At 49.3% G+C, this 23,398-nt stretch overlaps 1 protein-coding gene across 4 annotated transcripts in view; it reads left to right on the top strand.

Annotated features, from left to right (window-relative positions):
• LOC127036058 (zinc finger protein OZF-like) overlaps positions 1–23,398 on the top strand; it is a 167,822-nt gene that overhangs the window by 113,070 nt on the left and 31,354 nt on the right. For 2 of the 4 annotated variants that reach the window (XR_007770001.1, XR_007770000.1), the window contains exons 3-6: positions 7,129–7,255; positions 13,161–13,274; positions 13,636–14,817; positions 20,514–20,621. Coding sequence is in view for 1 of the 4 variants with exons in the window: in XM_050926528.1 (XP_050782485.1) it covers positions 7,129–7,255; positions 13,161–13,274; positions 13,636–14,762 (1,368 nt within the window). In the remaining 3 variants the exon portion in view is untranslated. Of the gene's footprint in view, positions 1–7,128; positions 7,256–13,160; positions 13,275–13,635; positions 17,030–20,513; positions 20,622–23,398 lie in introns of those variants that run through there. The other 2 variants (XR_007769999.1, XM_050926528.1) reach the window with 2 other exon arrangements.

The raw sequence follows: 23,398 nt of genomic DNA on the forward strand, positions 1-23,398 counted from the left end.
TTTAGGTCGAAAAGGCTCGTCAGGTGTTAGCTCTCTAAGGAACATGTCACCGGCCAGGGCTTGCAGTCTTTCAGGAGAGGTGCGCTGGGTTGTATTTAGGAATCTGAAAATAAAAGGTTAAGATGGCTGGTTCACAATATCCAATGAAATCTTGCAAACAATTATACAAATGGACCCTGCTGCTATTAAAAGAACATGGTATTAATAGTGATTCAAAACTGACATTAAAATGATGAGAGAAACGCATGAGAAATGAACTGACACCTACTTACCATTTCTTAATACCTAAAATTTTGACACTCCCTCATACCATCTTTTTTTAAAAGCGCTGCACAGCACACAGTCAAGTTAATGAATGAAAGCACACCCATTATTGACTGCTTTGTGTTGCATAAGCATCTGATTAAGCACCTAATTACAACTGTACCACTGTAAGTGGAAATGCATCAACCCAGTTTAGCTCCAAGGTGTTTAGATGGGAATGAAAAGTTTCTGAATTAAATACATGGCAGAATGGTTAATGGAGCAAATACACTGAAATGCCTCTATCCAGTCCTGTTGACTTCTCCTAAACCCTCCATGAGTTTTGGCCTCTTGGTCAACTTGGCTCCCAGTCTCACGTCAGCTGTGCCCTCTCCCAGCCTAACCCATTTTTACTGAAATTCTTCATCCTCCTCATCCAGGCAGGGGCCCTTAAGGTACCTGCATTAATCACAGTCCCTTGGAGTGGGGCTATTTAGATTTCAGAGAACGATTTCTCAGAATTACTGACTCTGGGAGGTGGGAGAGAGGAGAGGCTCAGAGGGGGTTTGTTCTTAGGGCCATGTTCAACCCTGGTTGGCTCCATGTTACCTCATCCTCCACCCTCCCCCATGTGTGTCTGCTCATGTGTCAGTGTGTCACTTGATCATAATGCCACTGGCCTCAGCAGAGCTCCCAGACAGGAGCTACATCACAAGAGGGTTATGGTACTGAGAGTAAAATACATCACAGGGATGGTGTAATTATCCTGAAATGAAACATTCCAGTCTAGAAAGTGAAAGAATTCAAGTACTTCATTACTTAAAATTATGCTTGAAATGATTAGATTTTTATGAATAAGTTGCAGTAAATGTTGATTTCACTGTACACACACACAGATGAAAAAATATTTGTATAGGTAATATACAGAAATGCTTCTGGAGAAAGTGAAATTTGATTTAAGGATATTTACACTGTAAATTTTGGGTGTGACATTGACAATTTCTCTTTGAACAGTAATATGATTTGGCTTTTGGAATCTCAGCAGTTACTATAATTAAATAATTGTTGTCTGACTACTCCCATAACTTCCCACAGCTCTGAACATTGAAATTGTAAACATTGAAAAAAGGACTTAAAAATTAATATTGCTATCTGTTGAAATTAAAAGAAAGAAATAGACAAAATGAATTTTGTCAAACCCACTTAACAGCAATTGCAATATGCTAGGGGATGGAAATTCACAACTAAGGCACCAACCTTAATTCTGCCCTATAGTGACACCAGTCAATCACCGTAGGGCTACGCATTAGGCATTTTAGTGTATAAAGTTCCACGTTACAAATGGATGTGATCTAAAGACACATGAGATCTTTTCCTCAGGATATCACCGTCACTGGGTTGTTTCTCTTATGGGTAATTCCCAGAAATGAACAGTTTAATAACATTTTGTCAGTTATGAAGTGACCATTTCAGATTTCTGGGGAATGTCTGTTATTTTGCAGTAGGGGCCAGGTCCTTGGAGAGACGGAACCTTGGTTTCATTTAACTTCTCCATGCTCAGCAGCTTCTGGAATTTGGTTCAAAGTATTTACATGTTTCCCTGCCCTGGTGTTAAAAGTGCTGCTGTAGAAAGTGGGGAAGGGCAGGAACTGACTGCAGGATCAGTAGCTGAGCCCCTTAGATATTTATAGCTCATCGGAAGGAGGACGGGGATTGGTGGGTGTCTGGGGATTTAATAATAAACACACAAATATCTTTGTTCTTAGTGAATTTTCATCTTCTAATTCCCATAACCCACTAATTATCCCTGGCTGCCCCCGTCCGTCTGGGGAGGGAGAACTAGTAAACTCCTGTGGCCAGTCTGGAACCGAAGGCACAAGGATCTTTCCGTGGCTGACTCAGTCACCCAGAGTGAAATTCACTTCACTGGATAAGGCCCTAGTTGCTGAGCTCTGCAGAGAGGTGGGGAGGTGAATTCCATCCCCCATTCTTGAGCATGGACCCCCCTCCAGTTCTCACCCTGATCTCAGACACTACCCCAACCTTCCCCTGCCCTGATGGACCCACTTGATGCTGCCACCATATCATAACCTTAGTCCCAGATTTGGACCTTAGCGTCCAAAATATGGGGGTTAGCATGAAAACCTCCAAGCTTAGTTACCAGCTTGGATCTGGTACCTGCTGCCACCACTGCTAAAGGTCCACTGAGCTGTGACCTCAATTCTACCATGTACTGGTCTTCAGGAATGCTGTACCCAAGACAGGCTCTTTCAAAATTTTCCAAGAAGGCCTCGGTGTCATCACCTGCCTTGTAGGTGGGAAATTTCCTGTGCTGTGGAGCAATAATTGGCGTCGGGTTGTTAGGTTGGCTGGCACATGCAGCCCAGCTTTTGCCAACTGCAGTTCATGTTTTCTCTGTTTTTCCTTCTCTTCATTCTCTTTTTGTTGTTTTTCCATTTCTCGGCGGTGGGCCAACTCTTCTTCTGCTTGTTTCCTTCGGTAGGCCACCTCTTCTTCTTCTAGTTTTCTTTTGTGTGCTGCCTCTTGGGCTGCCTGTTCTTTTTGGAAGGCTGCCAGTTTGATGCTTTCTTCCTTTTCTTTCATCTCCATCTCTTTTTGTTTTATTTCCAGTTGTCGCCTGTGTTCAGCTTTTTTGAATTGCTCTTCGGCCTCAATTTTTGCCTTAGAAGTCATGGTTCCTGTTTTCTTGTGTTGGGGTGCCCTCCGGTGTTTATCTTCTGAACTGCAGGTTCTCTGTTGCCTCCTGAAGTCTGCCTAGCAACAGTGCCTTTAGCTAATTTTCAATGTTAAGTAAACCTGAAAAACCACTTTATTTGCATTTATATAGTGCTGGTAATGACTCTCAATGGGAGTGCTATTGTGTGACAAAAGACCCTCAACAGTCTGTTAATGGCTTCTCGCTTAACATGCAAGCCACAAACTGTCAGAGAGAGCAGAAAAAAAAATTCTCTCTGGTTCCCTTTTAAAACCAACTGTTTCTCTCTCTGCCAAAAAGCCCTTAGCAGAGAAAAGAAAAATATAATATTCCTACTGGCTTCTGGATTCTGTCTATATCCCACCCTACCACCATATCATAACCTTAGTCCCAGATTTGGACCTTAGCGTCCAAAATATGGGGGTTAGCATGAAAACCTCCAAGCTTAGTTACCAGCTTGGACCTGGTACCTGCTGCCACCACCCAAAAAATTAGAGTGTTTTGGGGCACTCTGGTCCCCCTGAAAAACCTTCCCTGGGGACCCCAAGACCCAAATCCCTTGAGTCTCACAACAAAGGGAAATAATCCTTTTTCCCTTCCCCCCTCTCTGTTCCCAGTCCTGGAAACAAAAGTACTTTCCTATTCCCCCAGAGGGAATGCAAAATCAGGCTAGCAATCCAACACACAGATCTCCCCTTGATTTCTTCCTCCCACCAATTCCCTGGTGAGTACAGACTCAATTTCCCTGAAGTAAAGAAAAACTCCAACAGGTCTTAAAAGAAAGCTTTATATAAAAAAAGAGAGAAAAATACATACCAATGGTCTCTCTGTATTAAGATGATACAATACAGGGTCAATTGCTTAAAAGAATATTGAATAAACAGCCTTATTCAAAAAGAATACAAATCAAAGCACTCCAGCACTTATATTCATGCAAATACCAAAGAAAAGAAACCATATAACTTACTATCTGATCTCTTTGTCCTTACACTTAGAAACAGAAGACTAGAAAGTAGAAACTGCTTCTCCAAAGCTCAGAGAAAACAGGCAGACAGACAAAAGACTCAGACACTCAATTCCCTCCACCCAAAGTTGAAAAAATCCGGTTTCCTGATTGGTCCTCTGGTCAGGTGCTTCAGGTGAAAGAGACATTAACCCTTAGCTATCTGTTTATGACAGTCACCCAGAGTGAAATTCACTTCACTGGATAAGGCCCTAGTTGCTGAGCTCTGCAGAGAGGTGGGGAGGTGAATTCCATCCCCCATTCTTGAGCATGGACCCCCCTCCAGTTCTCACCCTGATCTCAGACACTACCCCAACCTTCCCCTGCCCTGATGGACCCACTTGATGCTGCCAGAGCCATGTGCCATGGGAGCTAGAGAGGACAGAGGCCCAGCTCCAGAACTGCTCCCCCTGCCCACAGCCCCCAAGCTGTGCTAGAGTCGCCCTGACTTTCCAATCTGCAGATCGGTCCAGCTGTACCCGGCCTGTGTACCCACCTACGCAAACTTTGTCACAACAAACGTGCTAGGATTGGGAAAGACCATCTGGGGCTGGCTGCAGTCTCCCTTTGCTGCTGTGAGGGGAATGGGGTGGTCCCTCATGTAGGATACAAACATACCCAGGGGCAGAAGGGAAATGTAGTTTCTTCCAGGGCTTTGCAATGTTTGGTTTAGAGTCCTGAGCTCTGTCTTCCTGTTTGTCTCCTTGTGCCACTTTCAGATCTCTTGGAGAGACAAGGTGGGTGAGGTAATTTTTTTAGAACCAATTAAAAATATCTCTTTGCTATCCTGGGACCTACATGGGTACAACAACTTTCCCCTTTGTAACCCCTCCCCATCTCACCTCCCCCTCAGCTGAGACTGTCCCATGTGATAGGAGAATAAGGGTCCAGTCCTGTCACTGGATTGGGTCTTGCTAGCACTAACAGGAGTAAAAGCCTGTGTGCATTAATGACAGCAGCAGCTCAGCTCTGGGACTCGACACATAGGGAGAATAGATGGGAGTGAGCAGGTTATGTTTGTGCCAGGTGTGAGTTGCTCGTGGGAATTCTGCACCACTGCGTATGCACAGAATTCACATCCAGCGCAGAATTACTTTTTTTGGCTTGAAGAAAATACATTCTACCTGAGAAGTGCTACAGTTCTGCCTTTCACCCACCAGAGGCCCCTGTGGCACCAGAACAAGCAGCATTCAGCTGGGTTCATCTTGGTGGTAATTTGTTGCCCCGAGCCCTACCCCAAATGGGGAGAGAGCTAGTGCGTGCAACTTGGGAGAGTCCTGAGACACGGCTGGCTCTGGGGGTGGGGACAGGGTGGTCATTCTCTACTCACAAGAAGGTGTGGAAAAGGCACAGGAGGAGCAAATGTCCACTATGGAGACTGCCCAGCCCCAGATTATCCAGTCCCAGACGCTTCTTCCCCCACCATATCCCAAACCTCTTCACCCCTCGAACCATCAGTTGCCAGTCTTCCCTCGCTGCTGGCCCTTCCTGACTGGCAGAGACCCTCTAAACCCGTAGTGTGTCAGGGCTCAACCTTCTGCCTGAGTCCTCCGGGCACTTTCTTCCACTTTAGCTTTCTGCCCTGGACCTCAGTGAGTCGAATGCTGGCCTTGCTTGGCGCCTGCCCTGAAACCTGCTAGTGGCCCCCAGCTGGCCCAGGTCCCCTGGTTCAGAACCACTGCCTTTTCCCATGAATCACAGCAATGTTCAGGTTACTGCCAGTCATAGAATCATAGAATATGAGGGTTGGAAGGAACCTCAGGAGGTCATCTAGTCCAACCCCCTGCTCAAAGCAGGACCAACCCTCAACTAAATCATCCCAGCCAGGGCTTTGTCAACCTGACCTTGTCCAAAGGACCAGTCACTTACTGAGGTCAATTGAATCTTAGATCTCACAACAAAGACAATACTTGTAGCCAGTCCTGTAATAACCTGTATTAAGACTAATGTAAAAGGAAACGAGAGTTGTTTACGAAGTTAAAGCAGGTAATCCTATAGATGCAGAGAAGTTACAGTCTTAAATTAAGCTTCTATAATAAGCAAGCCCTATATCTTCCTTAGGACTAACCCAGGCTAATCAGCTGGGGATCTCTTGCTTATGTCTTGAAACTTTGCCCCCCCCCCCCCCGAGTCCAAGCAGCATACAGATAATCAGTTCGTTCTGTATGGGGTTTTTTATCCCTTTCCTGCCATGTGCTCTGAGCTGCTAATGGGAAGTCAAGAGCACAACAACAGTCTTTTGTCATCTTTAACATTGCATAATAGTCTATCTGGTGTTGATGGACCTTTCCTGCCAAACAGGGTGTAATGCATTCGGTTGCCAATCAGCACTTCACCTAGGTAAAGTCTCTCTCCTGTCTGGTAATTTACAGAGCCACAGAGGCTCACAATGCAGTAGTCAGATATTAACCCAGGCAGCAACTCACAAGCATTCAATAAAGTGTAAACACATTCTTGTAGTCCTAATACCTGTTTTAACCATACTAACACAGGTGAGTCAGACTGATTCCACTGTGTGTTTGTCTCTGTTCAGTGAAGACATGGGGACTTTTGCAAGAGCTAACACCTCATCTGCCAGTGTCACAGGCAGGATGGGCAGGAATGGTGTCTCTAGCCTCTGTTTGCCAGAAGTTGGGAATGGGTGATGGGGTGGATCATTTGTTGGTTACCTGTTCTGTTCATTCCCTCTGTCGGAGAAAAACGCAGTTCTCGCTTTTTCTTTGGGTGCAGCAAAATCAAATACTTTATTATTTCTCAAGTAATTGCAATAGAGAGACGGAGTGCCCTAGGACACAGGGTTGCCTCAGTCCCGGACAGGTCTCTCAACAGGTAAACAATTACAGCAAGCACTTATATCTTTGTTACAGACAATAACAAGCAATAATACAGACAATAATGAGCAACAGCTGCATTTTGTTTATACATAGGCTATCCTGCTATCTTATTTTTCTCACCTCTAGGCACCAGTCTACGTATTTGATTATCAGTGCAAGGTCGTGACAAGAGGCTCTCGCTTCGTCCCCTCACCATGGCGTTTCCTGGCTGCTCTGAGCGGGGTGGGGGTTGGACTCTGACTGTGAGCCACCCAGAGCTTCCATTTGATTGGCTCTTCTCCCCCATGAGTGTGGGGCAGCAGGTCCTGAGTGTTGAACTCTTGCTCTTTCAGGGGCCGGTGACCTTCAAGGAGGTGGCTGTGTATTCTCCCAGAGAAGAGGGGGCTCTGCTGGACCCCACACAGAGAGCCCTCTACAGGGGTGTCATGCAGGAAAACTATGAGACGGTGACCTCGCTGGGTAAGGAGTTCTGTCCCCTGGGTTATTAGAAGCTGTGGGGTCTCTGAAGAACCTGAGCAGTAATAACTTTATACCTTTATTTATACCTTTATTCATCATCCAAGTTTTGACAAGTTTCCTTGCCCCCCTTTTTTTGCCTTATCTCCCACCCACTAGAATAATTTTTAGACATTTGTCATCAGTCATTTTGAAATTGCATTTAATGTATCCTTATTGGCTACATTAATAACTACATTAATAACTGTTTTTAAATTAATTAATAAAATTATAAATAAATGTTTTAAAAATTATTGAAAATTAAATCTTTTAAAAAGGAAAATATGCTGCCTGTAGAATTCTGAACTGAGTAAATAGGTGTGTGACTGACGCATGGCTTGTGTGACAGTCAGATGAGCTCCTCTTTCGATAGAAGTGAGTATAATGTTGCCATTCAAGAGCCCAACGGTGAAAGGAGACCAGAGCCGTGTGAGAGGAGGAGAGGAAGGGGAGAGTAGCTAATTCTGGGGTGCCAGGACATGGGGAGGGTGTGTGCAGGGTTAGAACTAAGAAGGAGCTAGTAAGAGACGAGGAGGGAACACAAGAAGCTCCCAAGATGGCGGGAGGTGGTGCCGGCTGAGAGTAATGGGACGAAGAGTCGGGGAGTGTGGAGGAAGGGCACCCAGGAAGTGGGCTGGGTGGATCAGTGGGAGGGAGGAGAGTTTTGGGGATCTAGAGCTGTGGAGGATCCCAGACCTTTAACCCTGAATCTCTACTCAAACCTTGTTGCTTTAGAGCCTGCACTCCAGTTTTCTTTCTGTTCAGTTTCACTTCATTATACGGTTCCTCCCCCAAATACTATTTTAACTCTTCACCACCCTCTCCCACTCATTACCTCCCACCCCATATAACCTCCCCATCTCTATGCACAGCGACCCCGGCCACTGATCCTGAGTGCTTGCTGCATTCCTCCCTCCGATAGCACTGCCACTACCCAGGCGCAAATATTGATATCATCACAGGGTGGTAGTGTAGCCCGTATAATTTTTACACCTATAAGATTACATGTTGGGATACAACTTGCCCTTGTACATGGCTCCTCAAAGTTAACTGAGAAGATGGAATTTGGTGAAACACACACAAACTTGATTTCATACGGACAGTTATAATTGAAATCATAGGCAAGGATCAATACACGTAACAATTAGACTAAGATCAGTATAGTAAAGAGGGTCTTGCACTGTGCATACTTTCAAGTTATGGACACCATTGGAAACAAAGATCAAGGGGCAAGGGAGGCCATCAGAAGGGAGGCCCTGCTTCAGTTTACACTGTCTCAGGGACCCGACAAAATGAAAGAAATGGTCACTTGGAGAGGTAATTTATCCACTTCCTTATGGTAATAGATTGGCTATATACCATATCTGCTCCTTTACTCTGATTACAGGAACGTCAATAGCTGCCCCAACCCATATGTGGCCTTTGGGAAGTCCATCATTTAGCATCAAGCCTTAATACTCTTGATTTACATCACTTAATTATTAATAATTCCAATATATAAATGTGTCCAACTGCTCAGATAGCGCATAGCAACCTAATTGCTAAAGCCTGCCCCAAACTTCCTTCTTTCAGAATCCTGTGGCGTATTGCACCTGTTTGTAGTTACTCCTTAGTCTGTCAAAATGAAGGTGCAAAATATCTGACCTGGGATTCTCTCCTTAGGCCTGTTCAGGTAAATCCCTGACTTCAGCATAACTTCTTCCACAAAGCCTCCACCTAATATAAGGCCCTTAACTGTAGAAAGCTTAATAACCCATTTATCTATGTTCACCTCCTTGCCTCTCCATGCATGTTCCAAGCTAATAAGCAATACTCAGATGTTTACCTCTAGCGAGCATAAAATTACCCAGATGACATGGGAGTAGGTCATAGATGATAAAATCAGGTCAGGGTCAATGGGAGTGAGAGTTTGGAGAGAGTCTTGTGTCCTCCTCTCCCCATCTGCAGCAGCCACAAGCTGTCTTCCCTCCAGACTCTTTGGATCTCTGGCCTGTCCCTTCTGAGGTTGTGTGGCCCAGTTCTTGTTTCTTACAGTCACCTTTTCTGGAAGAATTAGAGGCTGTTGCTCCTGAGTTTTAGTGTTTAATTCCCCAGCCTTCTCCACACACTGGGGGAGTTTAATTCTCCCTCCCATTACACCTGAGTCACTGGATTTCCTAATTCCCCAAAATGTGCTTTTGCAATGTCACAATTCAGGGGTAGCTAAGCCTTTCACCTGCCTCCATGATCTACTCAAGGAATGGCCCCTCAGCTATCAGGCCTCTAGCCAGCCCCTCTCTATGGGCAGGGACCCGCATGCCTCTCCTTTTTGACCAGTGTGTGAGGATTGCAGCTTGTCCTCCACTGTGTTTGCTGGACTAACGTCCAGTTCCTGTGCTTTGCTTTCTCTCCAGGGGCCGTGAGCAGTGTGTCTGAGATAGAGGTGGGACTTTTGGTGATACTTGTATGATGCCAATACACACCTCATTTCCTGCTGTGATTGGTATTGCTATGATTGTAAAGAGCAGGAAACGTGAGGTGTGTTGTCACATAGCTGTCATGGGGTGATATGACTGGGTCATTAAGGACTGGCTGGGACCAACCTGCATCAGTGGAATACCCAACAGAGACAAGGAAATAATTGTCACCTGTCCATGGGAGGATCTCCACTTAGCTGAGTGAAGCATCGATGGACTTGTTATGTTCTTGGGAAGAGGAAGAACTGGGCTTGCAGATGCAGGGAGTTCTACTGGAGCGAAGACAAATGGACAGGCAAAGTGAGAGGAAACAAAACAGTTTTCTACAGCAGCTTAGCTGAAGGGCATTGGTCAGTATGGACTATATTGTCGTCTTTGCTTCTCTGTGCTAATGAAAGGACTTTCCAGTGCCGTGTGTCGGTTGACTAATAAATCCTGCTATATTTTAAAAGTCTGCCCAGTGTCACAGCAAGAACTTTCTGAGGTGCATTGAAGCATGGCTGAGGAACAGTCTCTGAACCGGAGTGTAGTTCAGCTGGACCTGCTGGCAGAGCTCACAGGGTGAAATGGGAGTGTTGAAGCCAGAGGCTCAGTCTCAGGTGTTGAAGCTACATGGCCTGTCCTTGTGGAAGAGTGAGAGCCCTTGGGAGTCTGGCACACATAAGGGGCACCTCCCAAGGACTGTTTAAAAGCCAGGCACTGCACAGATCCTATGGATCCATGACAGTGTGCCAGAGGGTAAGCCTTATGGGGATAAGATATAAAACGAAGAAAAGGATCTAAGTGTGTATTTACCATGGCCCTCTCATCAGTCCTCGTGGGAATCCCCGATCTGTTCCAAAGTGTATCAAAACCTTCCTTAAAGATTTACTTCTTAGTTATCAGGTCATGTCAGTTTTGTTAGTGTTGTCCCTTCACCCTCCCGCTTCTCTGGTTCTTTTCACGCAGACAGCAAGCAGGAAATGACCAGAAATCTGAAACACGGAGAATGCAATGTTTATTGGGGTTAGTTTCCAAGCAAGCATATTCTGAAGCCCTTCACACCAGTTGGGCTTATCTCTATTTGTCAATAGAGACGGTTCCATAGTGTTCCATTCCCTGCTGTGACGCCGCAGATTGTCTACCCCGTGTCCCCTGTGACATTGCAAAGTGTGGGCCATTAATGTAAGTTTAGAATCTTGATGGCTCCCGTCAACTAGGACAATTGCTCTGTTTACTTGCAAGCCTGCCTGTGAGTCAGGCCGGGAAGAAGGGGCCTCACAGAACATGTGACCATGTCACCTGGTACTGGAATCCATCTTAAATCTGGTGCTTTTCCATTTAGAAGGAGACAGGGACCAAAGAGAAAAAAGATTCACGCCTTGTGCCAAAGGTGTGTAAAGGGGTGGAACAGAACAAAGGGGGCTGCAGTCATGAGATATCCCCTAGCTACCACCTGAGCTAGAACAAGGACTGTACCAGGGGAAAGGATTGGGCCCAGACTAGAAAGGAGTCTAGTCTGTGAAAGAAGCTTATTGGAACATCTCTGAGGGTGAGATTATCATCTGTATTCAGTTGCTAGTGTATTAGGTTTAGATTTGTGTGTTTTTGTTTTATTTCCCTTGGTAATTTATTTTGTTCTGTCTATTATTACTTGAACCACTTGAATTCTGCTTTTTATAGTTAATGAAATCGCTTTTGCTTATTAATTAACCCAGAGCAAGTAATTGGTACTGGGGGAGCAGACAGCTGTGCATATCTCTCTGTCAGTGTTAGAGAAGGTGGATACTTTATGAATTTACCCTGTAAAAGCTTTATACAGAGTAAAATGGATTTGTTTGGGGTTTGGATCCCATTGGGAACTGGGTACCTGCTGGAGAGAGGAGCACTTCTTAAACTGTTTTCAGTTAAGTCTGCAGCTTTGGGGAGACATGGTTCAGACCTGGGTCTATGTTGCAGCAGGCTGGCGTGTCTGGCTCAACAAGACAGTACTGAAATCCCAAGCTGGCAGGGAAAATGGGCTCAGGGGTAGTCTCAGCACATCAAGTGGCAGTCCCAAGGGGTTTCTGTGACCCAGCCTGTCACATTCCCCTTCCCAGCTCTGACGCCACAGACCATTTACCCTGTATCTCCCTTCCCATCTGTGATGCCAAAGAGCATTTACCCCGTGTGCCCCTTCCCATCTCTGACACCGTAGAACCTTGCCTGTGTCCCTGTTTTCCTTCCCCCCACTTAACAAACATGATTCCAATTTCCTTTCCCCCTCCTGTTTGACCCCAGTTTATATAGTAATAGTCTCAGCTACACCTAGCACAATTAATTGTATAGAAGAGAGAAACAATTAGAGAACCAGACACATAAACAACAGAAAAGTGGGGGCCATAAAGATAGAACAATACAGAAATGAGGGTTTCACAGCCGGAGCCATTGATAAGTGATTTCTTGCCAGACTGGATGCTGTCAAACTAAGTTTCCTTTATCCATCTTAAGAGCTGTTTCTTTATCTGTTGGTGTTGGGCACTATCTGGACAGGATTGTATTCCTAAGAGCCCAATACCACCTTATTCCAATGTGACTGGTTTGAGATGTCAGGATGTGACCCTTTGCTTCCCAGCTTATGGCTGCCCCTGCTGCTTAGACAAAGGCCTTAGCCCAGGGGTCTCTAACATGGAGTCTGTGGGTGCCATGGCACCCTCCAGGGCATCTATGTGCACCCATGTAGTGGCCGGCGGACAAGCATCCGCCGAAATGCCACTGAGAAGCAGCGTCATCAAGAGGCGTCGCCGCCAAAATGAAGCCGAAAATCAGTAGCATTTCGGCGGCGATGCCTCTTGATGTTGCCGCTTCTCGGCGGCATTTTGGCGGATGCTTGTCCGCCGGCCACAATCCTTGGTGGTTCATCGTCCTGTGCCCGCCAGACGAAAAAGCTTGGGGACCACTGCCTTAGCCTAAGATCAAGTCCTCAGACTAGTCTAGTGAGAGAAGGCCCACACGCAGGCGGACTGAGATTTTGATTCTTTCTTTTCATACTCCTGTAACTAGCTAAGTGATAAAAATACTTGTAAGTTCTTAAAAGTCTAGGCTTTACAGGCAGGCCTGAATATCTCCGTTCTAACAGTGAGTTCTATCCCTTCCTCCATTCTGTGTCTGTCTTGTCTATTTAGATTGTAAATTCTTCAGGGCGTGGGCCATCTACTATTCTCTGTTTGTATTTTGCCTAGCACAGTGGGGACCCACTATTAGTTGGTCCCTAGGCACTAAGGTAATGAATATGATTTATTATAAATATAACTCTCCTGGCACTTTGAGCCAAGGAAGCTGGCCTTGGGATGTTACTGCTTAAAAATGAGCTGGGCTTAAAAGGATGGAATATGTTTTGTAACAAGTATCCCACCAATTCCACTGACCTCCCTTCTTTTCTTTGCCCTGAATAGAGTTTCCAGTTTCCAAACCTAATGTCATTTTGCAGCTGGAACGAGGGAAAGAGCTGTGGGTCCCAGATCTCCAAGTCTTTGAGAAAGAAGAGCTCCCGAGAGCTGCCTACACAGGTGAGGAAGTGGTTAAACCAACTCAAGAACTGTCTGTGAATACAGGAAACATTTGGGATGCCCTACAAAGACCCTGTGAGCTCTCCCAAGTTCAGGATTGTTCCCTGCAGATGTGGAATCATTAGGTAGATGTCACTCATGGCTTACCACATATCCTGACTAACAACTGGCAGCAGGTCCCTCCCCAATCTCGGTTTCCCCTTAGAGTTCTGGTGAGATGCAGACCAAAACCAATCCCTTCCTCTCTCCTCTGGAGAGGGACTTGGGGAAAATCAGCTCCAGATAGGTTTGATCTCTCCCACCCATTTTGGATTGTTCATCCCTTTTTCCATTCCTCTCTCTGAGATTTCCTTTCTCTCAGGCGCAGGGAGTGATCTACGTCTGGATTCTCTCTGTCTCCCATCAGGTGATGGGATGGTGAGTGATAACGAGGAGGAGAAACCTCAGCAGGAAGATGCTGAGCAAGTAGAAGCACATGGGACATTATCAGGAAGATCCAAAGGGAATGTTTCCAGGATTTGTGCGCGCCTAGAAAAAGCAAAAGCCTGTGAGACTGAGCAGAGGTCAGAAGAAAACTTCAGTAGCTTCTCAGACCTTATTTCAAGTGAGAGAATCAATTCGGAAGACACACGTTACACATGCCATGAGTGCGGGAAATGCTTCAATTGGAGTTCATACCTTATCAGACATCAGATAATCCACACAGGAGAGACTCCCCACACATGTTCTGAGTGTGGGAAAAGCTTCAATCAGCGCTCAAACCTTATCACACATTGGAGAATCCACACAAGGGAGAAGCCCTACACGTGCACTGTGTGTGGGAAAGGCTTTAGTGAGCACTCAAACCTTATCACACATCAGAGAATCCACACAAGGGAGAAGCCCTACACGTGCACTGAATGTGGGAAAAGCTTCAAACAGCGCTCACACCTTATCACACATCAGAGAATCCACACAGGAGAGATGCCTTATAGGTGCACTGAGTGTGGGAAAATCTTCAAACAGAGCTCAAACCTTATCACACATCGGAGAATCCACACAGGAGAGACGCCATACACATGCTCTGAGTGCGGGAAAAGCTTCAATCAGCGCTCAAACCTTATCACACATCAGAGAATCCACACAGGCAAGACGCCCTACACGTGCTCTGAGTGCGGGAAAAGCTTCAAACAGCGCTCAGACCTTACCACACATTGGAGAATCCACACAGGAGAGACGCCCTACACATGTTCTGAGTGCGGGAAAGGCTTTAGTGAGTACTCAAATCTTATCAGACATCGGAGAATCCACACAAGGGAGAAGCCCTACATTTGCACTGAGTGCGGGAAAAGCTTCAAACAGCGCTCACACCTTATCACACATCAGAGAATCCACACAGGAGAGACGCCTTTCACATGCTCTGAGTGTGGGAAAAGCTTCAATCAGCGCTCAAACCTTATCACACATTGGAGAATCCACACAAGGGAGAAGCCCTTACACATGCTCTGAGGGAAAAGCTTCAATCAGCTCTCACACCTTATCAAACATCAGAGAATCAACATAGGTGAGAAACCTTATGCTGACCTGCACAACTCGTAAAGCGGTAAGGGCCACGTTACTCCAAAGAAAACAGCTGAGGGCCGAAACCTCCCAGCTCTGTAGAAACACCCCGCCCCAGGGCTGCCCAGCCCTGCGGAAGTAAACCCTCCCCCAGTGCCATCCCACCAGAACAGCGGTGGGCCAAAAAGGAAGGTTGGGGGAGGGGAGGTGATACTTTATTTCAGGGATCGGCAGCCTATGGCACGCGTGCCAAAGGTGGCATGCGATCCAATGTTTAATGGCACGTGGCTGCCTGCTGGGAGTCCGCATTCCATTAAAAATCCTGCCAATGCAGCAAGTTGCGGGGTCCGCAGTCCCAGGCCGGAGTGCTGGCCCGAGCGCAGCAAGCCGCTGCCACCTCCCCTGCCTTCCCCTAGAGCCTTGTCGCTGCACGCGCAGCGCTCTGGGGGCTGGGGCTAGGCACTCTTGTGGGGCAGCGTTTGGCTCTGTGGGGAGGGAAAGACGCTCCCAGCTCATCTGGAGCCCTGCTGTCGCATGTGCAGCGCTCTAAGGGTCAGGGTAGGGCTGGTCTACGCGCACAGGGGCGGCGGTGGCAGGGTTCCGGTTGAGTGGGGAGCCTCATAGTAAGGGGGTCAGGTCTGGGGCCAGCGGGGGGGGGGTTGGGTAAAGGGTGGGGGCAGTCAAGGGACAGGGAGAAGGGTGGGTCCTGGGGGAGCAGTTAGGGTGTGGGAAGGTCTCTGGAGGGGGTGGTCAGGAGACAAGGAGCTGTGAGGGGTTGGATGAGTCAGGAGTTCTGAGGGTTCCTGTCAGGAGGCAGGGGTGTGGAAAGGGGTTGGGGCAGGCAGGGAGCGTGGGGGGGGTTGTATGGGTCTGGAGTTCTGAGGGTCCTGTCAGGGGGTGGGGAGCAGTTAGATAGGCGTGGGAGTCCAAGGGTCTATCTGGGTGTGGGGGTGTGGATAAGGGTTTGGGCAGTCAGGGGACAGGTAGGGGGTAGGTTTCTAGGGGGGCAGTCAGGGGATAAGGGGCAGGGGTCCCAGGACGGGGTAGTCAGGACAAGGAGTGGGGGAGTTGGGGGTTCTGAGGGGCAGTGACTCAGCCCTCTGCCCTGAGCCCTGACCCCCTCCCCACACACTCAGCCCTCTGCGCTGAGTCCTGCATCTCCAGACACCCACAGGCCCCTGTCCTGAGCCCTGTACCACCCAGCCCTCTGTTGACTCCTTGACCCCCCCATGACCCCAGCCCTGACTGGCACCCCCACACATACCCAGCCCCCTACCCTGACACCTGCACCCCCTAATGCCCCCAGTCCTCTGCCCTGACTCTTGCACCCCCTACATCCTCAGCCCCCCCATCCCATGTACCCTGCACATCCCCACCCCCACCCTGAGCACCAAACGGAGCCCCTGCACCACCACTCACATTCCCACCTGCACCCCTCACACCACATGGGAGCTGCCCAGGTGAATGCCCCCACACCCAAACCTCCTGCCCCAAGCCTGATCCCCCCTCCTTCATTCTAGCTCCTGGTCAGACCCTTCTCCCTTAACCCTGGTCCACTCCCACCCTCAGCTCAGTGCAGAGAGAGGAAGAGAGTGGGCCAGAACCAGGGAGAAGGTAGGTCCCCACTGTATGGGACCTCAGACGGGCACCAGGCTGAGCGGGTCTGGCAGTTGGGATCCCGGCTGGCAGGAGCCGGCGTGTCATAAACGGATAGTTAAGAGTTAATAGAACAGAAGTACTTCATATCTCTTTTGCCTGTAAAGGGTTAACAAGATCAGTGAGCCAGGCTGTCACCTGACCAGAGGATCAATCAGGGGACAGGATACTTTCAAATCTTGAGGGTGGGAAGTTTGTGTGTGTGCTGTTAGTGTTTGGTTGTTGTTCACTCTGGGGGCTCAGAGGGACCAGACGTGCAACCAGGTTTCTCTCCAATCTCTCCAATACAGGCTCTTATAAGTTCAGAACAGTGAGTACTAGGCAGATAAGGCGAGTTAGGCTTATGTTTGTTTTCTTTATTTGCAAATGTGTATTTGGTTGGAAAGAGTTCAAATGTGTATTTTGCTGAAAGGATTTTGTTTTGTACTTGTATACTTAGGCTGGGAGGGTATTCCCAGTGTCTATAGCTGAAAGACCCTGTAACATATTCCATCTTAAATTTACAAAGATAATTTTTACCTTTGTTCTTTCTTTAATTAAAAGCTTTTCTTGTTTAAGAACCTGATTGTTTTTTTATTCTGGTGTGAGACTGGGTCTGGATTCACCAGGGAATTGGTGGGGAGAAAGGAGGGAAGGGGGGGAGAGAGGCTAATTTCTCTGTGTGTTAGGATTACTTTCTCTCTCAAGGAGACTCTGGGAGGGGGAGAGAGAAGGAGGGGGAAGGTAAATTTTCCTCTCTGTTTTAAGATTCAAGGAGTTTTAATCACAGTGATCTTCCAGGGTAACCCAGGGAGGGGAAGCCTGGGAGAGGCAACGGTGAGGGAAAGGGTTCCTTGTGTTAAGATCCAGAGGGTCTGGGTGTTGGGGGTCCCTGGGCAAGGTTTTGGGGGGACCAGAGTGTACCAGGCACTGGAATTCCTGGTTGGTGGCAGCGCTACAAGTACTAAACTGGTAATTGAGCTTAGAGGAATTCGTGCTGGTACCCCATCTTTTGGACGCTAAGGTTCAGAGTGGGAAATTATACCATGACACGGTGGATGGAACCCCTGAGCAGCTGTGGGCTGAGCCGCACAGCCTGCTGCCGGTCTGGGGTCCCGGACGCAAGCCCCACTCAGCCCACTGCCAGCCGAGGTGATCAGAACCCCAGACCAGCAGCAGGCTGAGTGGGCCGGTGGCGTAAGATCAACATTTTAATTTAATTTTCAATGAAGCTTCTTAAACATTTTGAAAACCTTGTTTATTTTACGATACAACACTAGTTTAGTTATATAATATATAGACTTGTAGAGATAGACCTTCTAAAAAACATTAAAGTGTATGACCGGCCCGCGAAACCCTAAATTAGAGTGAATAAATGAAGACTCGGCACAGCATGGGTGCAGGTGGGAATGTGACTCCTGTTTGGTGCTCAGGGTGGGGATGGGGATGGTGTGGGGTGCATGGCATGTGGGGGCGGGGCTGGGAAAGTAGGGTGTGCAAGAGTCAGGGCAGAGGGCTGGGGGCATGTGAGTGGGGTGCTGGTTTCATGGTAGGGGGGCTGAGTATGTGTGGGGGTGCCAGTCAGGGCTGGGGTCATGGGGGGGTCAAGGAGTCAACAGAGGGCTGGGGGGTACAGGGCTCAGGGCAGGGGCCTGGGGGTGTGTGGGGTGCAGGGCTCAGGACAGAGGGCTGGGGTGTGTGTGGGGGGGCTCGGCTCAGGGCAGAGGGCTGAGTGACTGCCCCTCCAAAAACCCCAACCCCCCCACTCCTTGTCCCGACTACCCCCTCCTGGGACCCCACCCCCTATTTAAGCCTCCCTGCCCCATATCTCCTGACTGCCTCCCTAGGACCCAACCCCCTCCTTATCTTCCCCTGACTGCCCCAACCCTTATCCACACCCCCACACCCAGACCGACCCCCCTGGACTCCCACGCCTATCTAATTGCTCCCCGCCCCCTGACAGGACCCCCAGAACTCTGGACCCATACACTTCCCCCCGGTCCTTGCCTGCCCCAACCCCTTTCCACACGCCTGCCTCCTGACAGCCCCCTGCAGAACTCCCGATTCATCCAAGCCCCCACAGCTCCTTGTCCCCTGACCACCACCCCCAGAGGACCCCCCCCCCACCCTAACTGCTCCCCTAGGACCCTCCTTGCTCCCTGTCCCCTGACTGCCCTGACCCCTATCCACCCCCAAACAGACCCCGGGACTCCCTTGCCCCATCCAACCCCCCTGCTCCCTGACTGCCCCTTCCGGAGACCCTCCCCCTAACCACCCGTGGGATCCCACCCACCCTTCTCCCTGTCCCTTGACTGCCCCCATCCCTTAACTAACCCCCCGCCCAGCCCCGGAGCCGGCCCCCTTACCATGAGGCTTCTCGCTCAGCCGGCCCCCTGCCTTCGCCGCAACCCCCCCCCGCAAACAGCCCTGCTCTGCCCTGCCCCTCAGAGCGCTGTGCGTGCTGCAGCAGGGCTCCGGGTGAGTGGGGAGCGTCTTTCCCTTCCCACGGAGCCAAACGCTGTCCCGTGGGAGCGCGCAGCCCCAGCGGGCAGCGGCAGGGCTCTGGGGGAAGGTAGGAGAGGGGCTGGCGGCTTGCTGCGCTCGGCCAGCGCTCTGGCGTTTGACCGCGGACCCCGGGGCTTGCCGCATCGGCAGGATTTTTAATGACATGTGGAGTCCCAGCAGGCAGCCGCGTGCCATCAACAATTGGCTCCCGTGCCATAGGTTGCTGACCCCTGTAATAAGCATTTCTTGTCAATTTTATCCTACTTTTTCTACAGCAGGTTACAGTGGATCAGTATATTTGATTTGGGAGAAATGAAGTAACAGCTGCCCAAATTGAGCTTGAGCACTCCTGAATTTTGAGGTGTTCAAATCTGGAAGGCAGATGCTGGGGGGGGGGGGCGGCTGTGGGCTCTGTGGGGGGGAGCATGGCAGCAATGTGTCTGGAGCTGCATGGAGCCAGACACGCTGGTCTAAGTGGCCCGGTAAGGGGGCTGGGGGTTGGAGAAGGGGTAGGAGTTTCTGGGGGGCAGTCAAGGGACAGGGACCAGGGGGGGTTGGATGGGGCGGAGGTTCGGGAGGGCAGTCAGGAGACAGGCAGCAGTTGGATAGGCACAGAAGTCCCAGGGGTTTATCGGGACAGGTAGCAGGTGGGGTCCTGGGGGAAAGTTGGGGGGGTGTCAGGAGGAAGCAGCTGGGGACAAGGAGAAGGGAGGATTAGATAGGGGCTGGGATTCCAAGGGGCAGTTAGGGGCAGGGGTCCTGAGAGAGGGGTATTAGGGGACAAGGACCAGCAGTGTTAGGAGGTGGCAGTTCTGGGGGGCAGTTGGGCAGGGGTCCGGGTAGGGGGCAATCAGCGGCCGTGGGCCAGGTTTCAAAGGGCTTTGGGCTGCCCGCAGAACGCCGTGTGCGGGGGAGAAGTCGGAGTTGCAGGGGCGGAAGGTCAGTGGGGCGCAGCGGGGGGTTGAACTGTCTCTGTGCTGCCAGGAAATTCCCGGGGGTGGGATGTGGTGAGTGGGGGAAGGGGGAGGAGTTAATTGAATCTTGTCCCTGTTTGTGCCACTTGCCTCTCACCCCTGATACAAATTCATGTTCCTCAATCCCAGCAACTTCTCCTTTCTTGGAGGAAAACTGTTGCCCTGAATTATTCTCCATCCTGGAGGTTGCAGCGGGTTAAATTTCCCAGTGTTGATCTTTCCCCTCTCCTTTGAGAACCATTTCTTCCCCCCTTTATCTCTGTTAAAATGTTTGCCGATGAAAGAGACCAGCCACATCTTTAATACATGTCAAAGCCAGAGGCCTCCCCCTGTTTGGGGATCAGTGGTTCCCAGCTGGTAACGGGAGAGTTGGCTGGACCCTTTTCTTTTCTCCAGCTGGCACAGGATGAGGAGGTCACTCTGAGTGCAGCGGGGTCCAGAAGTATCCCAAACCCCATGGCAAAGGGTCTGTGTGAGGGGTTGATTCCCCCTGTGCTAAGCTGTAGCCACCTCTGGGGTGGATCCATGGTGGCCATTATTTGCTAGTGACAGGCCACGGACATTTCTTACCTTTCTTGCCTTCCAGGCCTTCCATTGTCCTGTTAAAGAGGCATCCCCCAGGGCTCCCTCTGCCTGTGTGACTGGCCAGCAAGGGGTGGTGGTAACTTTCTATCCACTTCTCACACTCTGTGAGGTAACACTGTTGCAGGGGCGGCGAAGGTGTCTGTGTGGGGAGATTGCAGCTGAAGGGGGATTGTGGTAGGGGGAGGCCTCTGGGTGGCTGGGCAGGGGGTACCCTAGTCAGGTTGGTGGGTTGTGGAGGTTTGGGGTTTTCGGGGGTGGTGGTTCTGATGTGCCCATCCCTGAGGCTATGGGTCCTGGAGGTGGGTATCGCTGGGGGCCTGGTGGCTTCAGAACCGTGGGGGTGGGTGTCTCTTGGGGGGGGTGGGACAGGGGGTTAGAGGGAGCCTGATTCTGTGCCAGGGGCTCCGTTTGAGCTTCCCCCACTGGCTCCTGGGATCGTTGCAATGCCCAGTGCACAGAGCTGGGGAAGAGGATCTCTGGCACTAGGTCAGGGAATGCCAGGGAAGCAGAGTGAGGGGTCCCACTGTAAAGCATCAAGGGGTCTTGCTGGGTGGAGGAGGGGGTTCCAGACAAATGGCATGGCAGATCCTGCTGGCGGTGGTGTGTGTGGGGGTCCTAGGCAGGCAGTGAGGAACTGAGTTCCCAGTAGGTGGGTCTCTGGCTGCTGGAGGCTCTTGGTGGGGGGAACACTTTGGGATTCCCAACCTGACAGTCATGGTCTGGTGGGGATTCCCTGGCTGGTGGGGCTTTGAGGGGTATCTGGGGTCCCTGCCAGGGACTCTGGGGGTTGGATCCCAGGGAATATCTGGTGGGCCCCTGGCTGTGGGAACTTCTACTAACAATGATCCTTCTCTCTGAACAACTTGTGCCAAAGTCCTGGCTCCAAGCACTGCCTGGCATTCCCCAGTCACGTGCCCTGTCACTGTGCTAACTTTCTGTCCACTTATCAAACACTGTGAGTGTGAAATCAGATTTTGCTTTTCTCCTCTTTTGACGACTGCAGGAACTTTTGGTTCCGTTTAGAAAATTTGTGCCCCCACTCCTTGTTCTCGATCTGGGGGGGTGAGGGAGATGGGAAGGGGGTCAGAACTGCCACACAGTGGTCTTTTCCACAGCATTCTGGACTCATTCTTTCTGAACTCTGGTGTCATTGAGACCATTGTTAATCCAGAGTCACTGTATGGAAAGACAAGTAGTGACTCCAGATGGACAGTGGGGCAAATGAGATCAGCATTTCTCCCTGTGAGGAGGGGCTCTCATTAGCTGCTCTCCCCAGAGAGCTAAAGGAGGGAAGCTGCTCAGATGCTCTGTCCTTCTCTGCTCAGGATATTGGGGTTCAGTTTTCTGGGTCAGACGCTGCAGCCTCCATTGTGATCTGGGAGATCAGGCTTGGCAGCTGCTGTTCCCCCAGTGGGGCTCTGTGCTGGGAAGTGACCTTAATTAAAGCTTCTTCTCTGCCCGGCCCAGGGGATGACTTTCTCCAGCTGGTCCTACCCCCTAGGGCAGCCCTGGACCTTATTAATACTAATTTCTGAGCCAGACATTCCAAGTAACTGAAAGAAACGAAGGGAAAATGCTGGAGTCTGGCCTTAAAATGACTCCACACAAACAGACCCCCCTCATTTCTCGTCCCATTAGCAATTGCAGGATAAAATCCAGCCATGGGGGAGCAAACTACCCAGGAATAGGATTTTCCTACCAGATGGGCAGGGAGAGGGGACAGGGAAAAGGAGATAGAAGGAGAAAGAGACTGAAAGGGGCCATGGGAGAGAAGAGTTTGGAGAGAGATTTCCAGATCTCTAATCTGCCCAGAAAGATGTATTGCTGCACCCTGGGTAGAGTCACTTTTCTGTAGAAAAGATGAGAATCAGACAAGAGGAAAATCCAGTTCCTGACTCCATATTCCCCCTGCTGGGGTGTGCAGAGGTGTAGTGAGCGCCCTCCGACCAGAGGGGGCCCCGCTTGGAAGGGGGCCCCTAAAAGTGGCAAAAAAAATGTAAGGTATAACTAGGTAAGTGACATTTATTGACACTATTGCACAATCCATGTCGGTTTTACTGACAAAACCGTGAAGCCATTATGGTACATCATAATGCTATTGGCTACATCAGTTGTCTGTCGGTCAGTTTCGAATTTTAGTTGGACCCATTCAAAGAATGTGTATTTGGGTTCATAATGACGGTCGGTGGATAAATGTTATTAATTTAGTTGTTTAGTTTATCGTTTCCAACGCAGAAGCGTGCTTTGTGATGTCTAAGAGAATGTATAAGAGCGGAGCTAGTAAACAAAAGGCAGCAAAAGATGCCGAGAAGGAACTTGAGAAAATTCCAAAGTTGTCAACGTATTTTGCGCTGCAATCCAATGTACAGGTACAGGCACATGAAACGGACAGCGCTAGCAGTGACGAATCGTATCCAGAAGTGCTTCAAGTGAGGTCGAAGGTGAAGCCAGTTGTTCTACCAAACAAACTGTGACAGATATTCCAGCTGCTGCTGGGAAAGGAGTATCTGAATCTGAACTACTGACTGATGATCCAGGAGATTGGCCGTCTATAATATCGGACAGGCAAGTGTGTGACATTGTTGCACGTGACCTACCGCAGCAGAATGAAAGTTACGAATTTCCATTTAATGAGGAAAGACGGAGGTTCACAAGTACTCATTTCTATCGAACCATGGCAAATGGTGAGAAAATAAGACGTTCATGGTTAATGTACTCAGTTCAGAAAAATGGTTTGACCTTCGGTCAGGCATAGTAAACCATACATCTATTGACCAACTCGAATTGCAGGCTTTTCTGAAAGAAAGAGATTTCTGGAGAAATGTTGTCAAACGCATGGTTGATGCCGTTATTTTCTTATCCGAAAGAAACTTGGCATTTCAAGGA

The sequence above is a fragment of the Gopherus flavomarginatus genome, chromosome 17 (genome assembly GCF_025201925.1).
Source record: "Gopherus flavomarginatus isolate rGopFla2 chromosome 17, rGopFla2.mat.asm, whole genome shotgun sequence".
Classification (NCBI taxonomy): domain Eukaryota; kingdom Metazoa; phylum Chordata; order Testudines; family Testudinidae; genus Gopherus; species Gopherus flavomarginatus.